A 24,950-nucleotide genomic window follows, 5' to 3' on the forward strand; every position below is an offset into this window, starting at 1 on the left:
AGTTTATTTTTAACCTGTATTTAAATTTTGGAGGCTTACATTAAATTAAGGTAGCTTGTTTAATATCAATTGTAACAGCAGGTGACATTTTTATATAAAAACAGCCAAAAGAAAAAAAAAACATTTGATTTAAAAGACCTGACACCAATGATCTCAAGGCAAGATCAAAGACCTATGGATTTACGCTTTAAGAAAAGAAAAGGGGGCATTTAAGCCAACCCATTCACAGCATCTCCCTGCTGGCTTCTTCATACAGTGGTTTTGATAGTGGTCCCAGAGGGAACTGTATTTTGCCTCTCTAGCTAAAATACCAGTTACTATAGCAACTTTGAAGGAAGAAAATTGTGGCTTCAAAAATGGAAGATTGGCAAAACTTCAAATACACTGTCTGGATCAGGCAGACAATAGCACACTAATGCTGGGAGTGCAAAAAGAGGGTCAATGAAATGCACGAGTAGTGCACTTGCACTACCACATGCTGGAAAAAACGTTTTGCAAAATTAGGGGGAAAAATTGCATTCATAGATCAAAACCCAGGTTAGCCAAATTACTATTTTTTAATAGATTGCATATATAGATGTTTCATCCACACACTTCAACCAACTCATTTAAGAGCAGAACTTCACATCTAATTTACATGCTTCAGAGAAGGTAACTTTTTCTCAGTGCTTACAATAAACATTTGTATCCAAATTTCAACTTCAACAGTGAGATCTTTAAGAAAAACAAAGGACACAGAGGGTGTTGCTATTTTTTTTTTAGCAGCAATGAAATATCACTAACCCCTTTTTACATAACCGAATTCAAGTCACAACCAGAGGTGACTGCACCACAAAGTCACCAGGTACAAAACTGCTAGTTCATTTTAAATTAATAACTTGAAATTATTTCCCTCAATACATCCCTTATTTTTTATTTTTATTTTTTTTTTATAAACAGCAAACATTTTGCTATTTTTGTACATAGGCTAGCAGGCTTGTTTCAATATGAAAGTGCTAATTCATTTACAGATTTATCAGTTACGTAGTGCTACATTAAGTGTCCAATATTCTACATATGAACAATCTTGATAAATGGAAATGATGAAGATTAAGTAAGGCTATCCGATTACCTTATCTTATTATTTACATTAAAAGAATAGACACCCAATGGGAAGGGAGAAAAGGGAAATTGGGCAAATACTCATACTGCCACAGTTGTAAAAATTAACTCTGCCTTCTAGCTTGTACTGTAAATGAGACATTTTAAGTAGTCCTGCAGCCCATGCTTATTTTTTTTTTCCTCAGAAAAAGAAAAGCTGCCTTCATGACATCCCCTCTTGATTTCCGATTTCCAAAGTGTCATTTGAAGCTTTAAATTCAGATTCTTCCTATCTTCAAAGAAACCTCTGGTTTGCTTTTCCAGTATTAGGTTGCATGATCAGGTCCCACTTCTGGGGCTCTTGTCCAATCTATTTATCAATTAGTTTAGAGTGAGCTGTAGATAACATGAACCAATTCTGGAACCACTATTGGGAGGAACACAAGCTCTTCACTACAATCACACAGTAGCAGGAAAAGTGAGAATTCAATTCATTCCTGGGGCAGGGCCTCCAAAATTAAATGAAGTTGGCACAACTGGAGCATTGAATTTGTATCCTCCATGCTTTTCAATCATTTTGGATTCTAAAAAAAAAAAAAAAAAACAAAGACATAAGGAAAATATTTTAGTGCATGTGCATGGGGGGAAGACATGATTGACCATTCTAATTCTCTCAGAGATGTAGGCTTAAACTGGGGGTTACCCAAGAAATTAATTGGTGCCTACAGTGTAAATGTGCCAGGCCTCAACAACAGATGGACTCATTTATTTATTTGTTTTAGTTTCTCACAATTGTTATAGTTCTATTTAAATGAAATTTATACTTAAAAGAAGCACACGAGTTTTTGGGAATGATTATTTATATATCTTGTTTCAGAAACAAGACCTGAATGAGTGCTGGATTTCTAAAATTGCTAACAGATGCCCAATTCTTTCTGATTAAAAATAGACTTTTACATCAAATCAGTAACTGATCACATGTATAAAAAAAGTAGTGCACAGATATCAGCTCAATTTTTAGTGTTCCTAGGTCAACTCCACGATATAAGCAGAAATATCCACCGAAGCACCTGAATCAGTCACTTCAGAATACATTTTCCCCCATACTCAAGCAGGTAATTAATAGTTCAGGTTACCAGACCGTATATAAGCCTAGTTCTGAGAGAAACTACCAAGTTGTACACTTTTCATTTTCAACTGAACTCTAAGACCTTTAGACATCTGAGCTTTGCATATACATCCCCATATATAGGAGAGACATTTTATCTCTACGTTACATCCTTCAAAGATAACTGTAAAACTGGTTGGGTTTTTTGTTTGTCTGGTTGTGTTTTTAAATACATATAAATAATAAATAGACAACTCAAAAGCGGAATGGTAAAAAGCAGACAAACATGCATTTCTGTCTACCTTTACTACAATCTAGATAATACAAAAGGGCTGCATTATTTTCAGCTTAAGATAAAGCTTGTTAACATCTTTCAAGTCCAAGACTCTTCTTCTACCTCAAAATATTTGCAATTGCACTGTTTATGGGACAACAGGACAGTTCACTGTCTAGAGGATCTGCTTTTGGACTCTGTTTCATTGGAAACAGGCCAGAAGAAAGTTGCCATGGCTCATGAGGGACAGGGAAGGGAACAAAACCTGGGGAAACAGCTTTGTTCACTCTTAGTCCCTTTATGTACAGCAGACAAAAATTGTTTTGCACATGGAAATTCTTGTTAGCTACATTAATGACAGATCCTTCTAATACAATGTGTCCCTGTCAGGTAGGCAGACTGGAGACCAATATGCCCTGATAGTACACAAGAATTTCCTGTAAGGAACTAGCTCCTTAATTGAAATTAATTTAAACTTCACAATCTGAACCTAATTCACTCTGTGAATAAGCAGATCAAAACAAAACAAAACAAAAAAAACATCATTTTCAGAAAATGCACAAGTTGTATATAATCTCATCAGTACAATGCCTAGTGCTTGACAGGTGTCACAGTGAGACTGGATTTTATATCCATTAGGAGTGGATGATTCCAGACATTTAAGCTTTGTGAAATAATTTTGGCTGTTCTATGACAAAAACTATAAAATGACTTCATTCTTAATACTAATCTTTTACAGCTTTCTCAACTTCTCAGTTGAAGCATCTTGTAGTAACTGCTCAATAAAATGCAGGATATGAAGCCGGACAGATCACTTATCTCCACTGCAAAATAGTAATCTGAAATATTTAGTATGCTTAATGATGTAGCTTTATAGATGGATACTACTTTCTAAGATGGTATTTTCCCCACCGACAGAATCGCTAGCTATCCCAGCTGGACTAGGTCACATGAGGAAATAATTTACCAGCCGCATTCACTTGTTTGCCTGTTGCTATACCTACAGTTCATCCACCTGCAGGTCCAAATGATTAGTTTTCACATCCACACTACTATAACAAACATGCTTTTATTTACCTGGTCACTTCATTAAGAACTTTCTACTGTTCCTTACACCTGTGGTATACCATACAATCTTTGTATGGAGGCTTTGTGACCTGATAATCATTAAGAGATTTTGAACATCTCTGGACTGTAAAACAGTACTGTTTTATGAAAACAGTATTAGGTTTGAATTACAGGCTTCTTGAGCACATAAACAGCATTCAAACAGCAAAAGTAGTACTTAATGGAATAAAGGAGAAAAAATACCATGTGCTGCCCGCCTCTGATCTGCCAGAGTTGCTATATCCTGCAATTGTTTTCTTTGTTCTTCATTAAGACCCTGTGTCAAAGCTTGATACCACACAGGGTTACGATTCTGAATTGCTGCAAGAGAAAGAAAACAAACAACAGGAATATGCTCATTAAAATGTTCTGTAACTCAAAGCTTATTAACATTCACTGCTATTTTAATCAAAATAATATTCTGATCAATTCTGTTAGGGTTACATAATTAAAGATATTCAAAAACACTAATACAATCTTTAACCTCTTCACTTTTGCCATTAAGTTCATTCAAGAATAATCTCTCTTTGCCCTGAAAGTAATAATGGTGTTGCTCTTCCCCTTTTCAAAGAAAGGACTTATTCAAACCACGTACTGGAAACCTGTTAGAAGCTTTCAATGACTTCTGGTTTACAATGCCATAGACTAAAAAAAGTTATATTTTAACTTTTTGTCCAAGAAAGGAAATAAAGATACTTACTCTGAAAAATTGTTTTAAATATCTGATATTCATCAACAGGGTTGTCTTCATCATCAATAATTGTGGAATAGCCTTCCAAAGCAGTCTCTTCAGCATCATCTTCTTCCCAGTCTTCATCATCTCCATCTTCACCTGCCTGTTTTGCTAGAATTTCTAGATATTCTTGACCATCTTCATCAATGTCATCTTCATCACTCCCCAGTTCCTCTGAGTTAAATATCACATACAAAGTTAATCTCAAGAATAGTTAAAAACAATCTTCAGGAAGATGGCTTATCTAAAACAGGCAGTAGAACCGATAACAGTGTAGTTCAGATAGTTCGATATACACCTAGAACCCCAGCAGCTCATGGGAGATTTTTTAACTGTACAATGGAGCAGAAAGAAACTCCTACTGACTCTAATCCCTCACTCAAAAGGGAAACAAGCACCAGCAATAACTCCTTTCTGCAATGACAGCAACCACACAAAAGCTAGCCTGACATGACTTTGAGGAGACTGCATCTAGGAAATCAGCTTTTTAGAGGGAATGGAAAGTAAGGCAGATAAACTTGGAAGGTGTTAGAAGATCTAGTGTTGTACCACAGCTTTGTTTTTTTAAGTTACGGAACTCTGAAGAATTCCACAAAGGAACTCAGCATCTCCACCAGGAATCATGAAAAACAGAATGTAACAGTTCTTCAGTTTCCGTACCTGTTTCCTCATCATCTTCAGCTTCGTCATCATCATCACTGTCATTTTCATGCTCTGCATGACAAGCGTATGCTCTTTTCAATCCATTAAATAAAAGGATAAAAGCTGGCAGGATCTGGCCAGCAACTTGATTTAAAACCTGTGGTATTTGCTCCAGATCAATAAGAGCACACAAGCCAAGCACACACATCTTTCTATCGTGAAGTCTATAAAACAAAACAGTACAAGAATTACAAATTCCATTATGATTTAGAAGCAGGTAATATAGAGGTTTATCGCAGTGAAAAATCTTCAAAATTAGGAACACTTACCCCAAGAAACAGTCTACATCATTAAGCCACTGTGTTATGAAGTGATTAGTGACAGGCTCCACATTATTGGGAAAACGAAGATTTTCCAATGTATTTAATAATAGATGAGGATTGTAATACAAAGCAGCTATGGCAACCTGGAGGCACATTGTTCGCAGTTCACTTGTTTTCACTTCTCTGGTCAATCTCTCTAAAGCAGCTTCCACAAATAAGGGTATGCACTGAAGAGTGAGAACCATTACAAGCTTAGTAATCAAAAATAAATTTTATAGTTCTGTATTTCACACTCCAGTTGAGAAATGGCTTAAAAACAGGCTGGTGCATAAATACAGAGGACATAAAATGTGTATAATTTTTAATTGCCAGCAGAAGTCATACACAAAGATGAAATATAAAGGTGAAAAGATTTCATCTCTACTCTGAGCACATGAGTTTTGTGACATAGTGGACAGTAGACATAATTCCTAGTTCCTTTGTCTTATCTTTTAAAAATAAAGAACTGAGGAAGATACGTATACTTTTAAGTCCAGAAAAATAACATTCACAAAGTCAAGAGATTCAAGAGATATTAGCAATACTCCAAGAAAACAGCTATTCAAAGTAGTATTCTCTTCAGAAATGACACACACAAAAAAACCCTTTCTACAGATATTTTTTTTCTTTCAAATAAATTCAAATTATAACTTCAAGGGCAAAGTCCATAAGTAGTAAGAAAGCATGCAAAAATATTTAGATAGCTATTATAACAGTTTCCAACTTCCATATGCATTTAACGAAATTCCTGGCTCCTCTATGACGTTAACTGGGATTCTAGGAATTGCATTTTCATTCTTATTTCAAGGCTATTAACTTGAAAGATGAAAAAAACATCAATATTCACTATTATTACCTTAGAATAAAATTAAACAACTTTTAGCTAAGATTGTCCTAAAACAGTACTCTTCCAGATTCATGAAAACACTTCACATTGCGTTTTGCAGCATCCTAAATCCTGGACATGAACTGTGCAATAACTACTTCTTTAGTGCTGTTAACTGCACAGTAGGACTTGTGACACTGAAGTAGAAGACAGGATCATTTGTCGCCCTAAAAAAACTTCTCATAACTTCTCATCCTAGAGTTGATCAATTCATATTTGAGAACAAAATATTTTTAATATTAAGTTACAAGAACCAAAGCTATTACCAACCTGATCAATGCCACGCCCTTTACACTGAAGAATAATCACTTCTAACAGTTTTGCTGCATGACATTCTGCATCTTCCCCAGCAACTCCTGTAAGGACCTGAAAAATAATTATTTTTGATGACAGCCTTTCAAGACATTTTTGATATGCTGCTTTGCAAAGCTGATGCAAGTTTACCCACTCTATTACAATGCTAGAATAAACTTCCATCAGCGGAGACACCAAATTTACAGCTATGGATCAGTATTAGAACCATGGAGAATAAAACAGTGCTGAATGCAGCTGGAACTAGTTTATCTGTATGAATATGAAATGACCATGGGCACAGATCTTAAAACAGTAACTGTATGAAGTATTAGCTGCCATTTCCAAAAGCTTAATTTCCATTTGCGAAGTTCGGTTTCCTTAAGCATTCATGTGTTGAATTTTGTAAAATAAATTGCTTTTATTAAACAATTGGGATATCCAGCGGGAGACCATGCAATACCTAGAACTTCTAAGTCAAAGATTCACTGTGCCCACCTAATAATACACTAATCACAGAGGCTGTAACCGGCTAATTTTCTTTTTGCATATATTAAAAAGTTCAAGTATTTACAGTCAACCTAATCAGCCCGGTTACAACTTGTTTTCAAATAAGAGCTGGCAAGAATCTGAACTGCATTCCGCTCTCAGCTATAGTCACTGATCTGGCATAAACTTGGGAAAAACAGATTTCTGTTCCTATCCACTTACTTTCCATCTCTACTTGTTTTAGTTAATAGGTTTAGCAAATGTATTGTATGTGGTATCATAGCTATAGTGAGGTTAGAAACCTCAGATTAAAGAAAGTATCTACCCTTTGCAGTAAGTATACATTTTGCATATCTATATGCTCAAAATGTATTACACAAAATACAGATGCACAAAAAAATGGGTTGTTTAATCTGCTTTTGTTGTTTACCTTTTCTTTTATACTTTTAAGAAAAGCATTTATTCATTTGATGGAACTGCTTTAGGTTTTTCTGCTATAGCTTCGTAATTTGTGGATTCACTAAAGATGCTAAATAGCATAATGCTTTAAGAGCAGACATCCAAATTCATCCATTTTGCAGTCTGCTGTTGTGGAAAAAGGTACCCGGTTTAACAATATATTGCTTTAGATATTACAGGTTTTGTGATCGCAAAGTTATCTGCTTACCTTCTTGCACATACTGTAGATCATTTCAAGGTATTTTGTGTCTGACAAAAGTGTATCCGTATCAACAGTAACATAATTATGTAAGAGAGGCATCATGTCTGTATTAAAAGAAGAATAATCATAGTTACTGTTTCCATGTTTTACTGAAACCTATACTAAGTTAATCACAGTTCTTGCCTAATGTTTTTCAAGATAAGCATATACTTAGATGCCTGAGTAAAACAAGTCTGCTTCAACAGCAAAATAAAATACTGGAAACGTAACTCACTCCATTGTTCTCCTAAACATTTCAATTAAGATGTAATTCACTTTATGCTTGACATCACATATATGAAACTATTTGGCTTTCTGATCTGTATTACTTACCAGTAAAATAATCAAAGCCATCCTGCTGAAAGACTTCAAAAACAAGAGGAAGAAGCTGCCACATTTGTGCAGAAACTTGTTGACATGTCAGACTATGAGCCAAGGAAAAAATCTCTTCATAGAACTCTAAAACAAACAGAACGTAGGTAAATTTAATGCCAATCCAATACACTTAAAAACTTAAGCCAACAAAAGTGCACATACCTAATACATGCTGCTGCAAAACTGTTCCAATCACTTGCAAACAGATCCCTTCCAGCTGTTGAGTAATCTAAAAAAAGAGAATTATGACTGTTTTCAAGACTTTGGAGTTGAAATTAAACACATTTTGAATAAAATTATTCAAAGTTGTTTCTCTTTAGAGAATATAGTCTAGAACAATTCAAAAACTTATTACACTTTAGAGCACAATGTATTACAACTGTACTCTTAGATAAGAATTTTTAAGATAGCTTTTAATGTGAGGTATTTTTGGAATACTCTTTGAATACTGGAAGAATCTCATTACAGGGTATCCTTTACAAGAAGCCTAACAGTAACTGCAATACTTCAGTCCCATTAAAACAGAGAAAGTACACGTATACATCAAAAAGGGAAATAATGGAAGTTACACAAAGTCATTTGCTGTTCCAGAACAGTGAGATTTCAGAAGAACCCCTAAACTAACTTGGGCTGATTAGCTGAATACCTTATGAACTTCAGGGCTGGCCTACAGATTTGGACACTGTTTCCCAACACGTATTTATCAGTCTATGGAACAGCTAACAAAATGTCAGTAACCTGACATTTAGGGCACTCACTTGCATAGAGACAATAAGGGTTGAGTTTCTGGTCTAAGCTATGCAGAACACGATTTGGTCATCCTGTGTGAGTTGTCTCTAAATATAAGTATTTACTGATCAACATTTAAATTCCCCTGGGCTAGCATATTGCTAGATAAGCTTCCCATTTAGATGGCATGAATTTGCCAACAAAAACAAGTACATACTTGCTAGACAGCTTTAGCAAACCAGTCAATAAGCAAATCTGGCCTTGGTTTATTGCATGGCAACACTGGATTGTGACCCTGAGCATGCAGAATTCATACTGCTTCCTTAGTAAAGCCTCAGAGCACTGAGAGTACAACTTACTACTGAACTGCTTAGTCACTAAAAAAAATCTGCAGTATATTTATCAATACAGTAGCTGATTTTGTCAAAAAGAATTGGCAGCAGTATATTTTGAACAAGCTGTATTCCAGCTGTAAGTCCATTCAGTACAACAAAAGTAACACAAGATGAAATAACACAAGTTTTCATCACCCTGGAAAATCTACAGTATAGATCAGACAGGTAAATAAAACTATCATTTAGCATAGCCACAACAGATGTATTTACAGATATTGACTTTTTTGAAGAGAGCAAACTAATGGAGTAGAGTCAATGTTCAAAGCTAACTGAAATTTTATCCGTTTTCTTTGAAGGGTAGATGTTATTGAATCATGTTGTCTTTTTTTTCCCAGATGAATTGAGTTCCATCTACCAGCAACAAGCTGATGAAAAATATCTTCCACCTATTCTAACAAGACCCTGGATTCCTACAGGAAATACTGCGGCAACATTTATGATCTATTACTACGTGCCAGAAACATGATCCAATCTGTTACAACTTCATGGCATCGTAAGCACTTCACTGGTTTGTGTTTCAAGAAATTTTCGGCTGCAGACAGTTTTCCAGCTAATAACAACAGGTATGCAGGAACTACAGAAGACTTTTCAGTGTCTTACACAATGCATATGACTAATTCATACTTACTTCCTTGTGATCTTCAACTACACTAAGAAGTGTATCAATAGTATTCAAGATTCCCATTGCTGTCACTGCTTTGTCATCACTGCCCTCTTCATCTGGTCCAGTCTGGATCACCTGGTTAAACGTCATTGCCTGCACGTAATAAAACAAAACCACCCATAAATGTCATTCATTGAGGACGTGCTTGGAAATGAACAATTTGGCATTCTACATGATTAAATTAAGGAGTAGTTCTGCTAAGAAAATACTGAAGTGACTGCTCTATTCAGTTTGCTTTCACAACTGATTAAATTTGAAAATTAAGCCAGTTGAACTGCCATCATTTATCCATTCATGAATAAAGTGATGTTACTTTTCATGAACAAGAACACATCTGCATGAGTAAGTTTCTCTTGAGACAAGATTTAACTGGTAGCTGAACTGGAGTGGAATACTTTGCAGGCATTCCCAGAGAGGACACGCAAGCAATTCAGTTTTAACTCCACACTAAGGGCCTTTAATATGTTAGCACTGAGCTGAATCCCACTTTTGATGTCATTAGTGCAACTTGCTACATATGGCCATTCAAGCTCAATTTCTCCTACAAATAAGCTACCCGCAGATTCAACTTTGCATTTACACTACATACAACATAACATTATTTTCACAAATTTAATTTTAAAAAAATCTATTTGAAGTCCTACTCTTTAATTTCCCATTTTAAAAAAGAAAATCAAGTTACACTGTAGAAGCTACCTGAAATATGTTACCAAAATTCATTAACACTATCAGGAGTAAATGTGGATATGGATTGCTAAAACATTTCTATAATCATTCTTAGAAACCTCCATTTGGTCCACGTTATGAAGCCACTTTTGAGAAAAACATTATCAATGTAGAAGAAAATTACTTGTATTAATGCTCTTGAGCAGACTGGAATAGCAGTAGTTATTGACTGATCATCAACTACCTTCATTTTAAATACCACTCTCCCATATATTAAACAACTTCCAAAATAACCAGAAAGTCTTACCAAATGCTGTGTCATTTCTACTGCAATTGGAGTAACTTCTTCACTATATTCACAGATCATCTTCTGAATCACATTGGTAAGATCATCATTTTCAGTCTCTCTTATAATATGAAGTAAAGCTTGCATTACAGGTCTAATGAATGGAGTAATATATTCTTTAGCTGTAAAATAAGTGGAAATTAGCATCACTCTTACAGAACCCTAGTATTAGTATGCCAATACATACTATTAATATTTATCATTTTGGCATGAACGTGCCAAAAACATGAATGATAAAAATCATAGTACAATATTAACATTTAGAACTCCCCCCCCCCCCCCCCCCAATAAAAAGGTATTCCAAGAGGATCACAACTGAACTACAAAGGCCATAGTTCCAGTCTTTATCTATGGAACACAAGATCACTTAATCAATGCATGTTTTACTTTATCAGAAAGGGGTACATAAGCATTTCTGTCAAATTAGCCGAAGTATTTGATATAGAATTTGTTTGCTTAGTGACTTTTATGACAGCTTCAGGAATATTAAGCAATGTAAGGCCTGCCAAAACAAAGATTAATTTTTTTTTTATATATAACAATTTTAGCATACGTTCTTTCATGTTGAGACAGATATGCTCATATTGCCACTGTATCTCTGACTCAATCATTAGGAACTACTAAACTGGACGTGTTGTATCATGAAGTCACAGATTAATTATACTCAGAGCCTTGGAAATGTGATATTTTTACAGAAATTCCTGCCAGCTACAGAAAAATACAGAAAGCGATTACAAATTATACTTGCAAGTAAATTAACATCAGGGAAGAACAGATGTCTCCGTGAACATAGTAAATTTAATGCTTATTCCATTAACGCAATGAAGTGGTATGCATTTTCTAAAGAAAACATATCTTTCAAAGAAAAAACATCTTCAGTAAGTTTGACATAGCTTTAAGAAAAAAGGGTTACCTTTCTCTTGATTACTGATCAGAACTTGAAGTGCTATTGCAGCTTCCACTTTCACAGGCATTTCCCTATCATCTATCAGACACCGTCTTGTGAGTTCTAAGGCTGTCTGGAGATTCTGGTCACTCTTAAATTTGACTTCACAAAAATAATGAAGAACCCAACAAGCCTGAAAAAAGATAACAAATAAATCCAGTGTTATAAAACTACAAGCAGGATTATCAACTGATACCAGTAACCTACACAAAATATTAAATGTGAAGTACAACTAACATTGAATAAGAAGATAGTGTAAAACTTTTCAGATGAATATGTTTGAGAATATGGAGGCTGGCCAGTGGGAGGCTTGTCTTTCAGACATCACTAGACCAGTACTATGATCTCAAGTTCATCTTTGGCCACAGGTTTCGTGTGAGCAGTATAGTCTAAATGCAAAACACAAATAGACCATACCACCAGACACAGACTGAAAACTATGCACACAATTCTGCAGCCACTTTAAAATTACACAAAAGCTGTTTATAGTCATGCATAACGACTGATACTAATCACTGAAATAAGCACCCATTTTATTACACGCACACAAAGAAGTAAATTTGTTAAACGTAAAAATAAAGAATATTCCTAAACTCTTCAGATGGAACAAAGTACATCTTAACAATAAATCTTACACTTTCTTACCCGTGCTCTCATGTAACCCAGCTCACTGCTGAAGAGAGGGAACACGTGATTCTGCAACATATATTCCATCTGATCTTTATATATCTTCTTCTGTTGGAATATTAACAAAAACTTTCAGTTTAAAATTTTCCGTAACGATGTATTTCTAATCCAATAAAAATGGCACGTATAAAAGCATGAACAGCTTAACAAAACCCTCACACTTTTAACCTCCCCCTTTATTAAAGCTATTAACAAAAAAAATCCTGTAGTTGAATTAAACTTGTATCCTACGTGTTCCTATGTGGAACAAACTTGTGATTTTCAGTCAAATATTGGCAGGTATTTTCCCCTGTCATTCTTGTTCTCCTACAGAAACCTTTTGCTTGGCAACACATTAATAGCAAAAGTAGTCGGGGAAACTTCTGGGACTCATGGTCCAAATCTAAATACATGACCTGCCTCTTACTTGCTGCCATTCTAATTGAAAAAGTTCACTAATTTCATTTTATTTCCTGATCTTCTATACAGAGAAAAGATCTTATTAAATCATCAGCCACTCACTGGATGGATTTTTTGTTCCTTCCTTCCATGAAAAGTGAATGTAGTTAAGTAGTAATAAATGGTGTAGTAACTTACTAGAAGCAGAGAATTTAAGAGAACGTTAAAACAAGTCATCTGAACTTGAACATAACCTAATACAACCTGCGCAATTATGCTGACAACTGTCAAAACCAAAGCAATTAAGTTCAACAATTTTAAAAAATCCTGGCAGTGATTCCAAAACTTGAGAACTCAAAAAGCTATTCTCACTTCTTCTCGTATGTGAAAGAAGGGAAAAGAACGGAAAAAAAACCAACCAGATTTAGTACACTTACTTTTAGGAGAATTTCAGCCAAAGAACCGATCATATGTAAAGCACCATCTTTCTTACGAGGGTCAGCATTTGGCTCTGTAAGGATCTGATAACAAAAGCCCATTGTCTTCTGCAAAACCTAGATTGAATGTCCAGTTAGTCAAAGTATTTCAACCAGTCATAGCAGGTACTATTCTCAGTGCTCTGAAATACTCAAGTTCTGTAAACATCTAATAATATACTCCAATTCTGGAATTTGGGTAATGTTTTACGGATCTGTTATAACATACATCATTCTTGATACGTGGCTTCTAGGGGAACTGGCAAATACAAAAATCACAAGTAGACCAGCACAAAATAACTGAGAAAAATGATAAATTTTGATGTACTATAATATGACAGAGCAGAAAAGTAAAATTTATCAGTAATTCTTTCAGCAAATAAAGCCTATAAACTAAGTCTAGGTAGCATTGTGTTTAATAAAATCCTTGAATAGCTTACCTCTTTCCTTTTACTACATGATGTAAACAATAATGTCTGAGCAGCAGTTGTAGGAGAAATGAAGTCTTCGAATACATCTATTAAGTAAACGTAACAGCTATAAATTTTGGTCCTTATATAAATACTAAGCTTAATGTAATCTAATGGTTTCCTACAGAACAAAAGAGCAAGAATTTTCCACTTTTTTTCAGGAGGTTCATGCTTTCTTACTACAGATGTTTCAAGACCAAACAACAGTAACAGTGGGTTGGTGATTCCCCATAAATGTATGTTTCACCTTTTCCATGATCAGTGGATCTGCATATCTAATTTGAAATTGAATGTCTTCCTTATCTCTATGATCAATCTTTTTTAATTATAGAAGCAGACAGTGGTTGAATTTTGACACGTATGTTATTTGTTGCATTGTTAATTTGTTAATTGGTTGAGTTAAAAATGCATTGTTTCTTATTTCTCTGTAGAGGAGGATTATCAGAGCCAGATATAATATATGTATTGTTTACAGGGCTGCCTCACCTGAGGAACAAGAAACTTCCAAAACCATCAAGATTCCTTGTTCTCAACAAACAATTCTTAGAGGAATCATTGAATCATTAAGGTTGGAGAAGACCTTCAAGATCGTCTGGTCCAGCCATCACCCTACTACCACTGTCACCCACTAAACCATGTCCCTAAGCATCAGGTCCAACCTTTCCTTAAAGGCCCCCAAGGACAGTGACTCCACCACTTCCCCAGGCAATTTATTCAGGAAGTTTGAAGTCCACTCTTTCTTCCTCAGCCTCAAAGTGCTACACAGGCTCATAGTGAACCCCAAGAACAAAAGTAACAAACCACAAGAGGCGAAATTAGACAAGTCTGGAATGCTAGACTTACTTCATACTATTTCATTTATCTCTATGGTAAATCTGTTCAGAACTATGACACATTTGAAATTAATTGAGATGATAAAAACATCAGGGTCTGAAATATTAGCTGCTATAAACAATAAACTTGTAATAACATGAAACTTATGTAATTATTGTAAGCTAGACCTAGACTGACCTATCCAAGAAAAACATTGTAAATGTCAAAGTTAACTATTTTTCAAATGCAGAAACAATTGTGCCAGTTGAATCATATGGTATCTGTCATTTACACAAGCATATCCAGAAGTTAACTACGAAGTTACACCACTTGGATAACAGACATCCCACCCCCACCATTTATTTTTTTTATAGTCAACTGCTTTCACAAAAAAGCCATAAAAATACCATCTTCACATGAAGACAGATTTTAATGTGAGAAGATTTCAAATTCTCACCAAATTTCATGCGAATATATTCATATGGATCTTCTTGCCAAAGCTCTTCATCAGCATCTGTATAACACATCAATGGAAAAATAACATCTTGGATAATCCCCTGCAATTAAGAAAAAAGTTGAAAAAGAGTTAGCACTATTGAATCAACCTCTATATTGCCCTATATTTAACAAACTATATTTTGTCCCTCCTCAGTTCTGATAGAACATAATAACATTACAAAATTATTGGGGCATTGTGAATTTTACGTACTGCCTTAAAAAATGGTTTACGCTGGATAATGATATGTGGAAATGATTCATTACCATAAATACAGTAGTTATCATCATTACACAGTGGAAGAGCAACACAACAAATTTGGCAATCTTTCATTTAAAGCACAAAAGACTCACAGCAAAAAAAAACCCATTCTCTATTCATGCAACCCCAGCTCTATTCATGCATCAAGATAACCTTCACTAAGCAGGCTTAAACTTTTTCCACCAGCAATTTATAGCAGTTTCCCAGAACTTTATTTCTAGCAATGATAAAGACACCATACAACAGACTGTATTACTGAGCCACGTTAAGTATTAAACCCAGAAAATGGTTTACTTGAATATGAGGTTTCAAATTCTTCCAGGTGACAGCATGTGACACTCCTTGATTGATGTAATTCAGTGTTTGCTGCAGAACTCTAGGAGCCATGTACTGTTTTTCCTTGTATTGATACAACACCTTCAGCAACACCTAGAAAAATCAGATCTCATTAATAGCTCATACTGAGCACAGGCCGTTTTAACCCAAAGAATTACACTATCCCTCACAGTCCTACCTAAGAATCCCCCAAAATCCAACCCAAAGTGCTGTCACCAGAGAGCAGAAATCAGAGCCTGCCCCTCTGCTCCCCTCACAAGAAAGCTGCAGGCCATGAGGCCTCCCCTCAGTCTCCTCTACACTAAGGAAACCAAGTGACTTCAGACATACACCTTGATCTCTAGACACTTCAACACCTTTCTAGCCCTCCTTTAGATGCTCTCTAATAGCTTTATGTCCTTCTTATAATGTGGTGCCCGAAACTGTACACACTGCTCCAGGTGAGGCCACAACAGCGCAGAACAGAGTGGGATCATAAGTGCCTTAAGAAATTACCAGCTGTAACTCTCACCTCAGCACAAGGCTTCAGTGGCATTAGATACTGACTTAGGGTAAGAAAAAGACTAAATGCTCTGAGACTTGAAGCTATTTCAAGAAATATCAAAGAATAAACACAACAAAAATACTTGTCTCTTGTGTATTAAATAAAAGAGAATATGATTCTCTGCAAACAATACCTCAAAGGGACAATGGTTACTTGGAATGTCCAAAAACAGTAAACCATCAGTACGTGGCAAGACTAACATGCTTCTTCAAATTAGAACAATTAAGCAGTGTTAATAATTTAAAAAAGTCTAAGAAACCAGTATCAAAAGTGATTAAACTCTCAAAACAACCCAATGATATAGTTTTACTTCCCTGATTTTATGCTTTAAATGTTATTTTCCAGAAGTAACTGGGAAACTAAAGATAATGAACTTCTTGGGGATTTCCAGAAAACATAACATTCTACAGATTGCCTTCCTTTATAAAATTCAACACAAGCGGAAAAAAACAACATGACCATCAACTTATCATATGCTCAACTTTTACAGCCCATGTAGATGGGCTCCATGGCGTAACATATATCATGGCAGCAGCTCAGTGAAGATTTAAAAATATATTAACTGGGGAGGGTTCTTCATTGTAGGCAAAAGAAATCTGATGAACTAGAACTTCACATACAGTAATACAATATTCTTTGTCAAAAAGCTTATGCAGAAAGCTCCCATTTGCTGGTATCTTTGGCTTTTAGCAGGATCTGAAGTTTTTGTTTGTTTGTTGTTGGGGGTTTTCTCATTGTTTTTGTTTTAAGAAGAGATTCTCCATTGCAACATAATGGCACATAAAAAGCCTAACTTCATCAAGATTTAGTGGAAGAATGGGAACAGCCTTTGAAAATGAGCACGGAGCTGAGGCTTAGCAAGTGGTCTTTGCAGCCACACTACTTAAAGTGTGTCTGGACAAGCGTATCAGGTTTCTCACTTCACAGTATCTAAGTAATTACCTCCTATTGTTCAGATGCAATACAGAAAGAAATTAAAGGAAAGGATAAGCAGAGATTTAATAGTTTGAGCAAGAAAAAGGAAAATGTGGGGTGGAAGCAAATCGAAGAACAAATTCTGCAATGGGGCTAAGGAACAACCAGACAGTAGTGTTCAACCAGCGTTTAGTTCTGGTTCATTGGGTCTTCCAAAATCAGAAGCATCTTGAGCAAAACAATCACTAACACAAGTGGTAAGAATCAAGGTATTCCAGAAAGGTAAGTCAAGCCTGTTTTGGCTAAGTTGAAGAAAGTTTATCTAGAACTAATGCTGTTGTTGTTGATTTTTTTTTGGTTGGTTGGTTTTGGTTTTTTTTTTTTTTTTTTTTTTTTTAGGGAGGAGTGACATGCATGAAAAATATAAGCTAGATAAATAATCAGTAAGAAATAATTATGAAGTTAATATTAGCATTATGTTTTAAGTTTATACTTGAGCAATCCATAACCCCATGACACACATCTCTTCATCCTTTAGTAATAGGGTGTGCGTACTTGGGAAAGTAAAGGCAACTCAAGCATAGTATCAGGTCAGAAACTGTATTCTTCAGTATTTCAATCTCCAATTTTATTATTACTTTTAACGAAATATATCCTATTTAAAAATCTTAAAATTTATTTGAAGGATTCTATTTCTTGACAATACATCCAAGATTATTTTCTGTGTAGAAACAGAGGCTATCACCTTAAAAAACTGTATTTTCATACAAGGTGCATTATTGTATAAGGGAGAAGTCTGTACGCATTTTAAAATCCTGCTCTTCAGCAATTTTTCTTTAAAGACTTAACTTTCTGGTGTTACCTACATGCAGTAACAGTAAGGATCAAATTTGATTCAAAGGCAAGTTAATATATATATATATATATACACACATATATACGTGTGTGTGTGTGTATATATATACATATATATATATAAACTGTTCAAACGGATCTTTTTGAAGATTTTTTCCCACATGCAGTCTTTTCTCAGAACTTAGCTTTATCTGCAAAGTACAAATCAATCAGTAACATCTTAAAGTACGTGCAGTAGCTAAACATTTAGCAGGATGCCATCCACAGGTATGAACATCTCAAAGTGACAGACTCCAGTATTCTCAATAGTATGTTGGGACATGTTTCCTAACACTCAATGTGGCCATGTTCTCTTCCCTTTCAATGCTTAGACGACCTTCAGAAAACACGTACTTTGGAAATACTTCCCTTACTTTTCTTCTTGATATTTAAGTCCCGTAAATCATTATAATTTCACTGGGAATGAAAATAATTCAAAAAATAATTAGGAAGCTGAACTAAAAAACTGTTCTCCTCATTAAAAAAGAGGCTTAGAAGAAAACAATCAGCTCCCTGAGATTTTTTTTGTATATATAGTCTACTTATATTTACAATATAATCACCTTCAAGTAAACAGATTTTTGAGCTAATACAAACACATGAATTTTATAAAAACTCTTGGAAGATTTATAAGCTTATTCCAAGAAAACAATAGGGAAGAAATCACATCAAACTCTAAACATATCCTAATACTTCCCACATTCAGCATTTCTTACTTGTTGAACACCAACAGCAAACGCCTTCAGGAACACTTCAGCAAACTCATTGTACTCCTTGGAAACATTACCAGGGCTTCCATACCTAGAATTTGAAGCAAATGTGCAAAATTAAAGTGTGCAGCACTGTTATTGACTTAACTATTAGGTTTTTCTCTTAAAAATAACGATAATGAACGAGAAATTACCTCTCAAAAAGTCTAGCTAAGATATGCAAAGCCCACTTCTTGCACTTCCACCAAGGCAACTCAGGTCTATCATCTTCATCAACTTGAAGCGTTTCCTTTAGGGAAAAAAATTACCAACTATTTACAAACAGTTCAAACTGTATGCATTTTGGACAATTTTATAGCATATTTTTTCTTTTACCCTTCCATTTGCATATCACACTTCCAGCTTAACAGAAGTATAAAGTACAGCACACCTAAAAATAAATCCCTTAAATACATTCCATAAATGGTAAACAAATTATCGAAACAAGAAGCCAAAATAAATTATGCTATAGTTTTAAAACAGAACTCCTAAACAAGGTATGTATTTTCAAAACTTGTCTAGTTTGTTTAAAATATCCTATTTAGCTGAAAAAAAATATTTTCTTGGCACCTATTAAGAAAAAACACAGAAATAAGTTTTCACTTTTAAAAAATTAATAAAAGAAAAATATTTAAGCTTAAAGAAAGAATAGCCAAAAGCCACTTACAGCTGGTACATCCCTATCCACAACAGTCTTCAGGATTTCTATCCATTCAGTCAGGTTTTGCTGATTTATCAACTCCAAAGGTAACGTGTACTTACATAAAATAAAGGCAAAAATAAATATATTATAAAGCATTTTGAAAATAATGTTACTTTCACAGTTTGAATTTTAGCTCTTTAATGATAAGTAAGTGTAGACAAAGATCTGAAAGATTTGCTAGCAAAAGACTCAGAAATAACAGGATAAAGACCTCAACACAATCTAGACTATATCCTCAATATCCTCAAAGGTGCTAGAGGCCTTTATTTAAATTCTGCTTATACAATGCTAAGACACTACTTAAATGGATGTTACGCTAATTTCTGGAGCAATTAGCAGTATATTAAGAGTTCCCTCACAAACTGCATTTACACTTGTAATTTTGAATATGCTGCCCTCTACAACCTGTCATTAGAAAGCTTATTTTTACTCAGTTATGTAGCAAGCACTACCTTAGAGGATAGAAGGCGTAAGTTCTATCTAATGTCAGACCAGGAAAAAGTATAGCGCTGATTTTACAGCAGAATTAATGATACCAAAACCCTGTGATTCATATCACAACTGAACAGTAGTTGCAAATGATTCAAATTTAATCTAAAATTGTTAATATTCCTGTCATTTACTATTTTAAGGTCAAACAAAGCTTTAAATTACTGATCAAGAATACACCATTTTATTATTATTTTTTTTTTACCTGGACAAGGGCATAAAATATTTTGAAGATTTGTTTCTGGATGAGGACAGACTGATCAGATGGATCACTCAGAAGCTGAATGAAACTATCCTTCAAAACTGGTAGAAAATGTTGCATTGCAGCTATCAAAGGACTACGCTCCTCTGGTTTCTTGTACCTTTAGATAAGAACAAAATTAGCTTTATTCGTCTTTCAGGTAGTGTGGAATTTTAAAAGCCCACCCTCCCCCACTGGAGACACAAGGAGGTTACAACACATGATTAAAAAATAGCCATTTCTTGTTACAGAATTTGGAGTGAAGTATAGTCAGACAACATTACAATTAAAAGGCAAGTTTGAAAATTGCTAAGAGTTCGTTACTCCACTATACAGCTGTATTAGTCTTCCACTAGTAATGCACTCCAGCCTACATATTCACTTTGAATACTACCTCATGTTCTGCCACACCATTACTATAGTGAAAAACAGAGTATTACAGAAAGTGCAAACAGAAGAAACATTTATTGCCAAGAATGGCAGATCTTGGGCTAATCAGTAAAATTCCAGAAAGACATCTATCAGGTTTCACATTTACCAAAAACATTTCCAGAAGATGGATTATTTCTCTGACATTGAAGAAAGTAAGTTGCAAGGTCTGTTTACCACATCTTTCATTTTAATTTTCCCAAATTTAACAATCTGAATGTAGGCTTCAAGGGCACGTGACGGACTCACAGGCTTCAATTTCAACACTCTTTGAAATTGGGCCCCAAATCTTCCCAGGCCTATGCTGAAAGGAGGGCTTCGTTGCCTTTCTGAACAAAAATCAAGATTTCTGAAAGGAAGTGAAGCCACATTTTTAAATCCTACCCCCAACCTTTCATTTATTAACAAAATCCTGATCGAATAAATAGTTATCACAGCAGAACAGTATCTAGTCCATAGCAGTGATAACAAGTAAGAACAAAGAATCACTTGAAGAATGTACAGCTTAATTTTTTGTTTAAGCTATTAATACTATAATGCTCTTCTTGGGCTCTTGTGGGAGAATATGGGGGGGGGGGGGGACATTTTTGGTAGACTTTTCATTGCTATTAAACATTAATCAATGCTCAGTCTCTTAACAGTGCCAATTTGTAGAAATGTAAGATAAAGTCTACTCAGTCTGCTGCCAGATGGCATGTTCTGTAAAAACTACTACAGAACATTGAGCTCCAACATCATGTTCAAATAATGTATTTTCTACATATTTTCTGAAATAGAAACCTAAATACAAAGACCTAATGTTGCTCAGGAAAGCTCAGTTTCAAATTTCCCCAAAAGATACAATTGAAAAAGACAGGAAAAACAATTATGCAAAGAGCAGCCATATGAACTCGCTAGATAGATTTGGATAGGGAAAAAAATTTTAAAGTAGTCTAAAAATATTTAGCTTCTACACTAAGAAAAAAATAAGCATCGATTGCTAAAGATTCCTACAACTCAAACGGTAACAACTTGACTGAAGTCATAACATTATGCAGAATTTCTCCCCAAAAGCTGGAACAAGACATTTAACAAATTTTAGAGACCTGCCTACACTCATGTTGCACGTAATGCAATAAAATGTGTGTATTTCTACATGACTGGTGAAGCTGACCATTGTTGATTTCACCAGAAAGCCAAATAATTAACAGTTGCTGGCTTCAGCTAATAATGTTAGCTGATCAAAAAATTTAACACGACTATTACCTTAGTTAATCATGCAATGACTGTACTCACATCAAAATCTTTCCTTAACCAAGAATTACTATAATCAAAATATACCACCAGTGAACACTGCACGTTTATCTCGCAGGTCTCTGCTGCATAATTCATTTAAAATGTTTAATTTTAAAATTGACAAATCAGTTTCCTTTCTTCTCCTAGCAGGACTTGCAATTCTCACCCACAGAAAAACCTCCAATGTTTAATTACAACACTCTTTACAGCATTTCTATTAAAAAGAATCTTTGAGGAGTCATTGTTCACCTGTTTTACTCTATTTAACACACAATTCATGAAATTAATAGAGGAATTCTTCAATGCAATATCTTAAAGTATCTAAAACAAAAGCATTACACGACTGCTTTCACAGATTAAGTTGTTGATTCCTCCTGTTACACTACTACTTCTCCATGATTCCAAGATTGCACTCTGCCACTCAAATGAGCCTTCCACAAACCAAAGGCAGCAGCTAAGCTCCGCATATGTTCTCAAAGGGCAACCTCAGTTTTAAAGATCTAAGCATAACAGATACAGAGCTAAAAATACTCAAAATTTAGAAGAGGATCAAACCAAAGCTGACTAAATCTGATGTTTCCTAACATTCAAGATTACACACTTGGAAATCTCTGTATGTTAACTTCCACTCATACCTAGAGTACAAATTCAGTAAGAGTATAAAACTCATTTGAATTAAGTAATCATTTGCAGCAAAGCTATGACTTGGAGCAGACTTTCTTATTGCTATGAAGCTTATATTGCTGTAACACATCAATCCAAACAGAACTACCACCAAACTAAGGCTTTAAAGATGGCCCCTTTTTTTGTGATCTAGATCTAACCTCTAATGGAGGCAGTTTTTCTATACTTTCTTAGTGGACAGGATATGAGCCAGTATCTGCATATCAATACTCCAGGAATATTGACTAAACTAAATTTGCCATGTTTGTATCGCTAAACTAATATTGACTAAACGTTCTATCACTTGTGCTCAATCCCACATGCAATTTTACACTGTTAAAATATACATACAGTACACAAGAGATACATGTGTATTCATTCTGCTGTTTTATATGGTAGAAAAAACTTACTCGTAGTTTTTCACAAGTTGATAAAGACATAGAAGAATGCCAAGCCAACAAGCACTGTTGTCAGACTGAAGATAAAACCCAATTTTCTCCACAACTGCAGTCCAACGACTAGGATAATCATGCTTGATAATATGATGAATGCAAGTAGTAAGTTGTACTCTGGAAACAAAGTATAGAATAATTAAATAAATTACTATTACTTTAATAATATTCTTGTGGTGTTGAAACATCTAATGTTGCCTGAATTCAGACTTATTTCAAGCTTGCGTTTTTAGTGTTTTTTTTTTTTTTTTTTAATACCAAGTTTAGGTTCTGTACTTTCCATTTAATGCTGTTCATTTGATGAACTTTATAAATAAAGTGACGGGGTCTGGCCTTTTGCAAAGGACTCTGTGAGTAAATTTCCATGTGCTGCACAAGTTGAAAACTGTCTTTCCATCTACAGTAATTCTATGCTTAAGTATGCAGCAGCGTAAGACAACAATGCTTAACATTCAGGTTATCTTAGTCGTGCAAAAATACAGTCAGAAAACAGAATTCAAAACCAGGTTAAAACAGCATACCTAATCAGCTCAGGAGAGTGAATAATGGCTTCTACAATATTTTCACGAATACAGTGTCTATCTTCTTCTGGGATGGAGTAAGGTGGAATCTCTCCTGGTGCAGTTTCACGATCTGGCCAATACTGGGTTATCATATTTTTCAAGTAGATAACTCCTATCATACAAGAGAGACAAATCAGCTCATAGCCATTCCAAGTATAAAACAAACACATTTTGCAGAGAGAAGTCTATTTTAGAACAAAACAAGCAAATTACTAATACACTGACCATTTCTGACTACTAGGATCAAAGTAAATAAAACATGCAAATCATTAAGATCTATCAATGTTTACAAATATCTTAAGTGTGGGAGACAGAGGGATTTGGCCAGCCTCTTTTCAGTGGTTTGTGGGGACAGGACAAGGGGCAATGGCCACAAAATGGAGCATAGAAGTTCCACACCAACATGCGAAAGAACTTCTTCACAGTGAGGGTGACGGAGCACTGGAACAGGCTGCCCAGGGAGGTTGCGGAGTCTCGTTCTCTGGACGCCTGGATGCCTACCTTCTCCCATCTGGACGCCTACCTGGGCAACCTGCTCTAGGGAACCTGCTTTGGCAGGGGGGTTGGACCCGATGATCTCTTGAGGTCCCTTCCAACCCCTACAATTCTGTGATTCACCTATTAATTTGCTATGTTGATATTCCTTCACCCATTTATTTTGATATATTTTTAGTACTGTAAAGGATGTGTTTCCATATGAAAATGCAAACTATACTGCTTTCATGTTACATATAAAAGAGCTTGTGTAACATTTTAACAATACACTGCTGAAAAATCCTTTGTAGTCATTTTCTCACTATTTTCATTAAAACTGAGCAAATTAATACTAATGACTATCTAAAACAACCCTTGTATTTTGTAAGCAAAAAATGTAATCAAGTCTGTGATACAGGAGTGAATGTTAAAGAGAAACAGAGCTCCTTTATACCAAGTGTATGGGCCACACCACTTTGTAGCATTTGGGCTACTGGCACAAACACCTGCTTTTACCACGTGACAACCAAATCTAAACTGCTTATGTGGCAAAATATAGTATAAAACACTTGAAAAGAAAGACTTACAAAATACAAAAGGAAATGTCAAATTACAAACTAATATCAAAGTTACTATTAATCTAATTCTACATACAAATCCATAAAGCAAATTCTTTTCCTAAACTTCACATGCACCTTCTGAACACTCAGAAGACAAACTGTTTTTGAAAGGGTCTGCAAAGGTCTGAAACGATCTGTAGATACATGCTATAACAACACTGAAGTGATGCAAAATTCAGTCTGTCCTCAGGGGGTTTTAATCATATCATTAGCTGCTTTGCAAAACATG

The 24,950-nt window shown here is 35.0% G+C and overlaps 1 protein-coding gene across 1 annotated transcript in view; it reads right to left on the reverse strand.

Moving 5' to 3' along the window:
• Positions 1-538: 538 nt before the first annotated feature.
• Positions 539-24,950, reverse strand: part of IPO7 (importin 7) — a 33,688-nt gene continuing 9,276 nt past the window's right edge. Inside the window, exons 3-25 of the mRNA XM_083839946.1 lie at positions 23,586-23,739; positions 23,023-23,181; positions 20,210-20,366; positions 19,480-19,569; positions 18,968-19,062; positions 18,780-18,864; positions 15,669-15,803; positions 15,075-15,174; positions 13,775-13,851; positions 13,296-13,412; positions 12,439-12,528; positions 11,761-11,926; positions 10,809-10,969; positions 9,800-9,928; positions 8,210-8,276; positions 8,006-8,131; positions 7,640-7,737; positions 6,463-6,558; positions 5,274-5,494; positions 4,963-5,168; positions 4,270-4,476; positions 3,774-3,890; positions 539-1,664 (exon numbers count right to left, since the gene is read on the reverse strand). Of these exons, the coding sequence (XP_083696072.1) occupies positions 1,567-1,664; positions 3,774-3,890; positions 4,270-4,476; positions 4,963-5,168; positions 5,274-5,494; positions 6,463-6,558; positions 7,640-7,737; positions 8,006-8,131; positions 8,210-8,276; positions 9,800-9,928; positions 10,809-10,969; positions 11,761-11,926; positions 12,439-12,528; positions 13,296-13,412; positions 13,775-13,851; positions 15,075-15,174; positions 15,669-15,803; positions 18,780-18,864; positions 18,968-19,062; positions 19,480-19,569; positions 20,210-20,366; positions 23,023-23,181; positions 23,586-23,739 (2,951 nt within the window). The 3' untranslated portion in view covers positions 539-1,566. The remainder of the gene's footprint in view (positions 1,665-3,773; positions 3,891-4,269; positions 4,477-4,962; positions 5,169-5,273; positions 5,495-6,462; positions 6,559-7,639; positions 7,738-8,005; positions 8,132-8,209; positions 8,277-9,799; positions 9,929-10,808; positions 10,970-11,760; positions 11,927-12,438; positions 12,529-13,295; positions 13,413-13,774; positions 13,852-15,074; positions 15,175-15,668; positions 15,804-18,779; positions 18,865-18,967; positions 19,063-19,479; positions 19,570-20,209; positions 20,367-23,022; positions 23,182-23,585; positions 23,740-24,950) is intronic.

The sequence above is a fragment of the Anser anser genome, assembly GCF_964211835.1.
Source record: "Anser anser genome assembly, chromosome: 5".
Taxonomy (NCBI): domain Eukaryota; kingdom Metazoa; phylum Chordata; class Aves; order Anseriformes; family Anatidae; genus Anser; species Anser anser.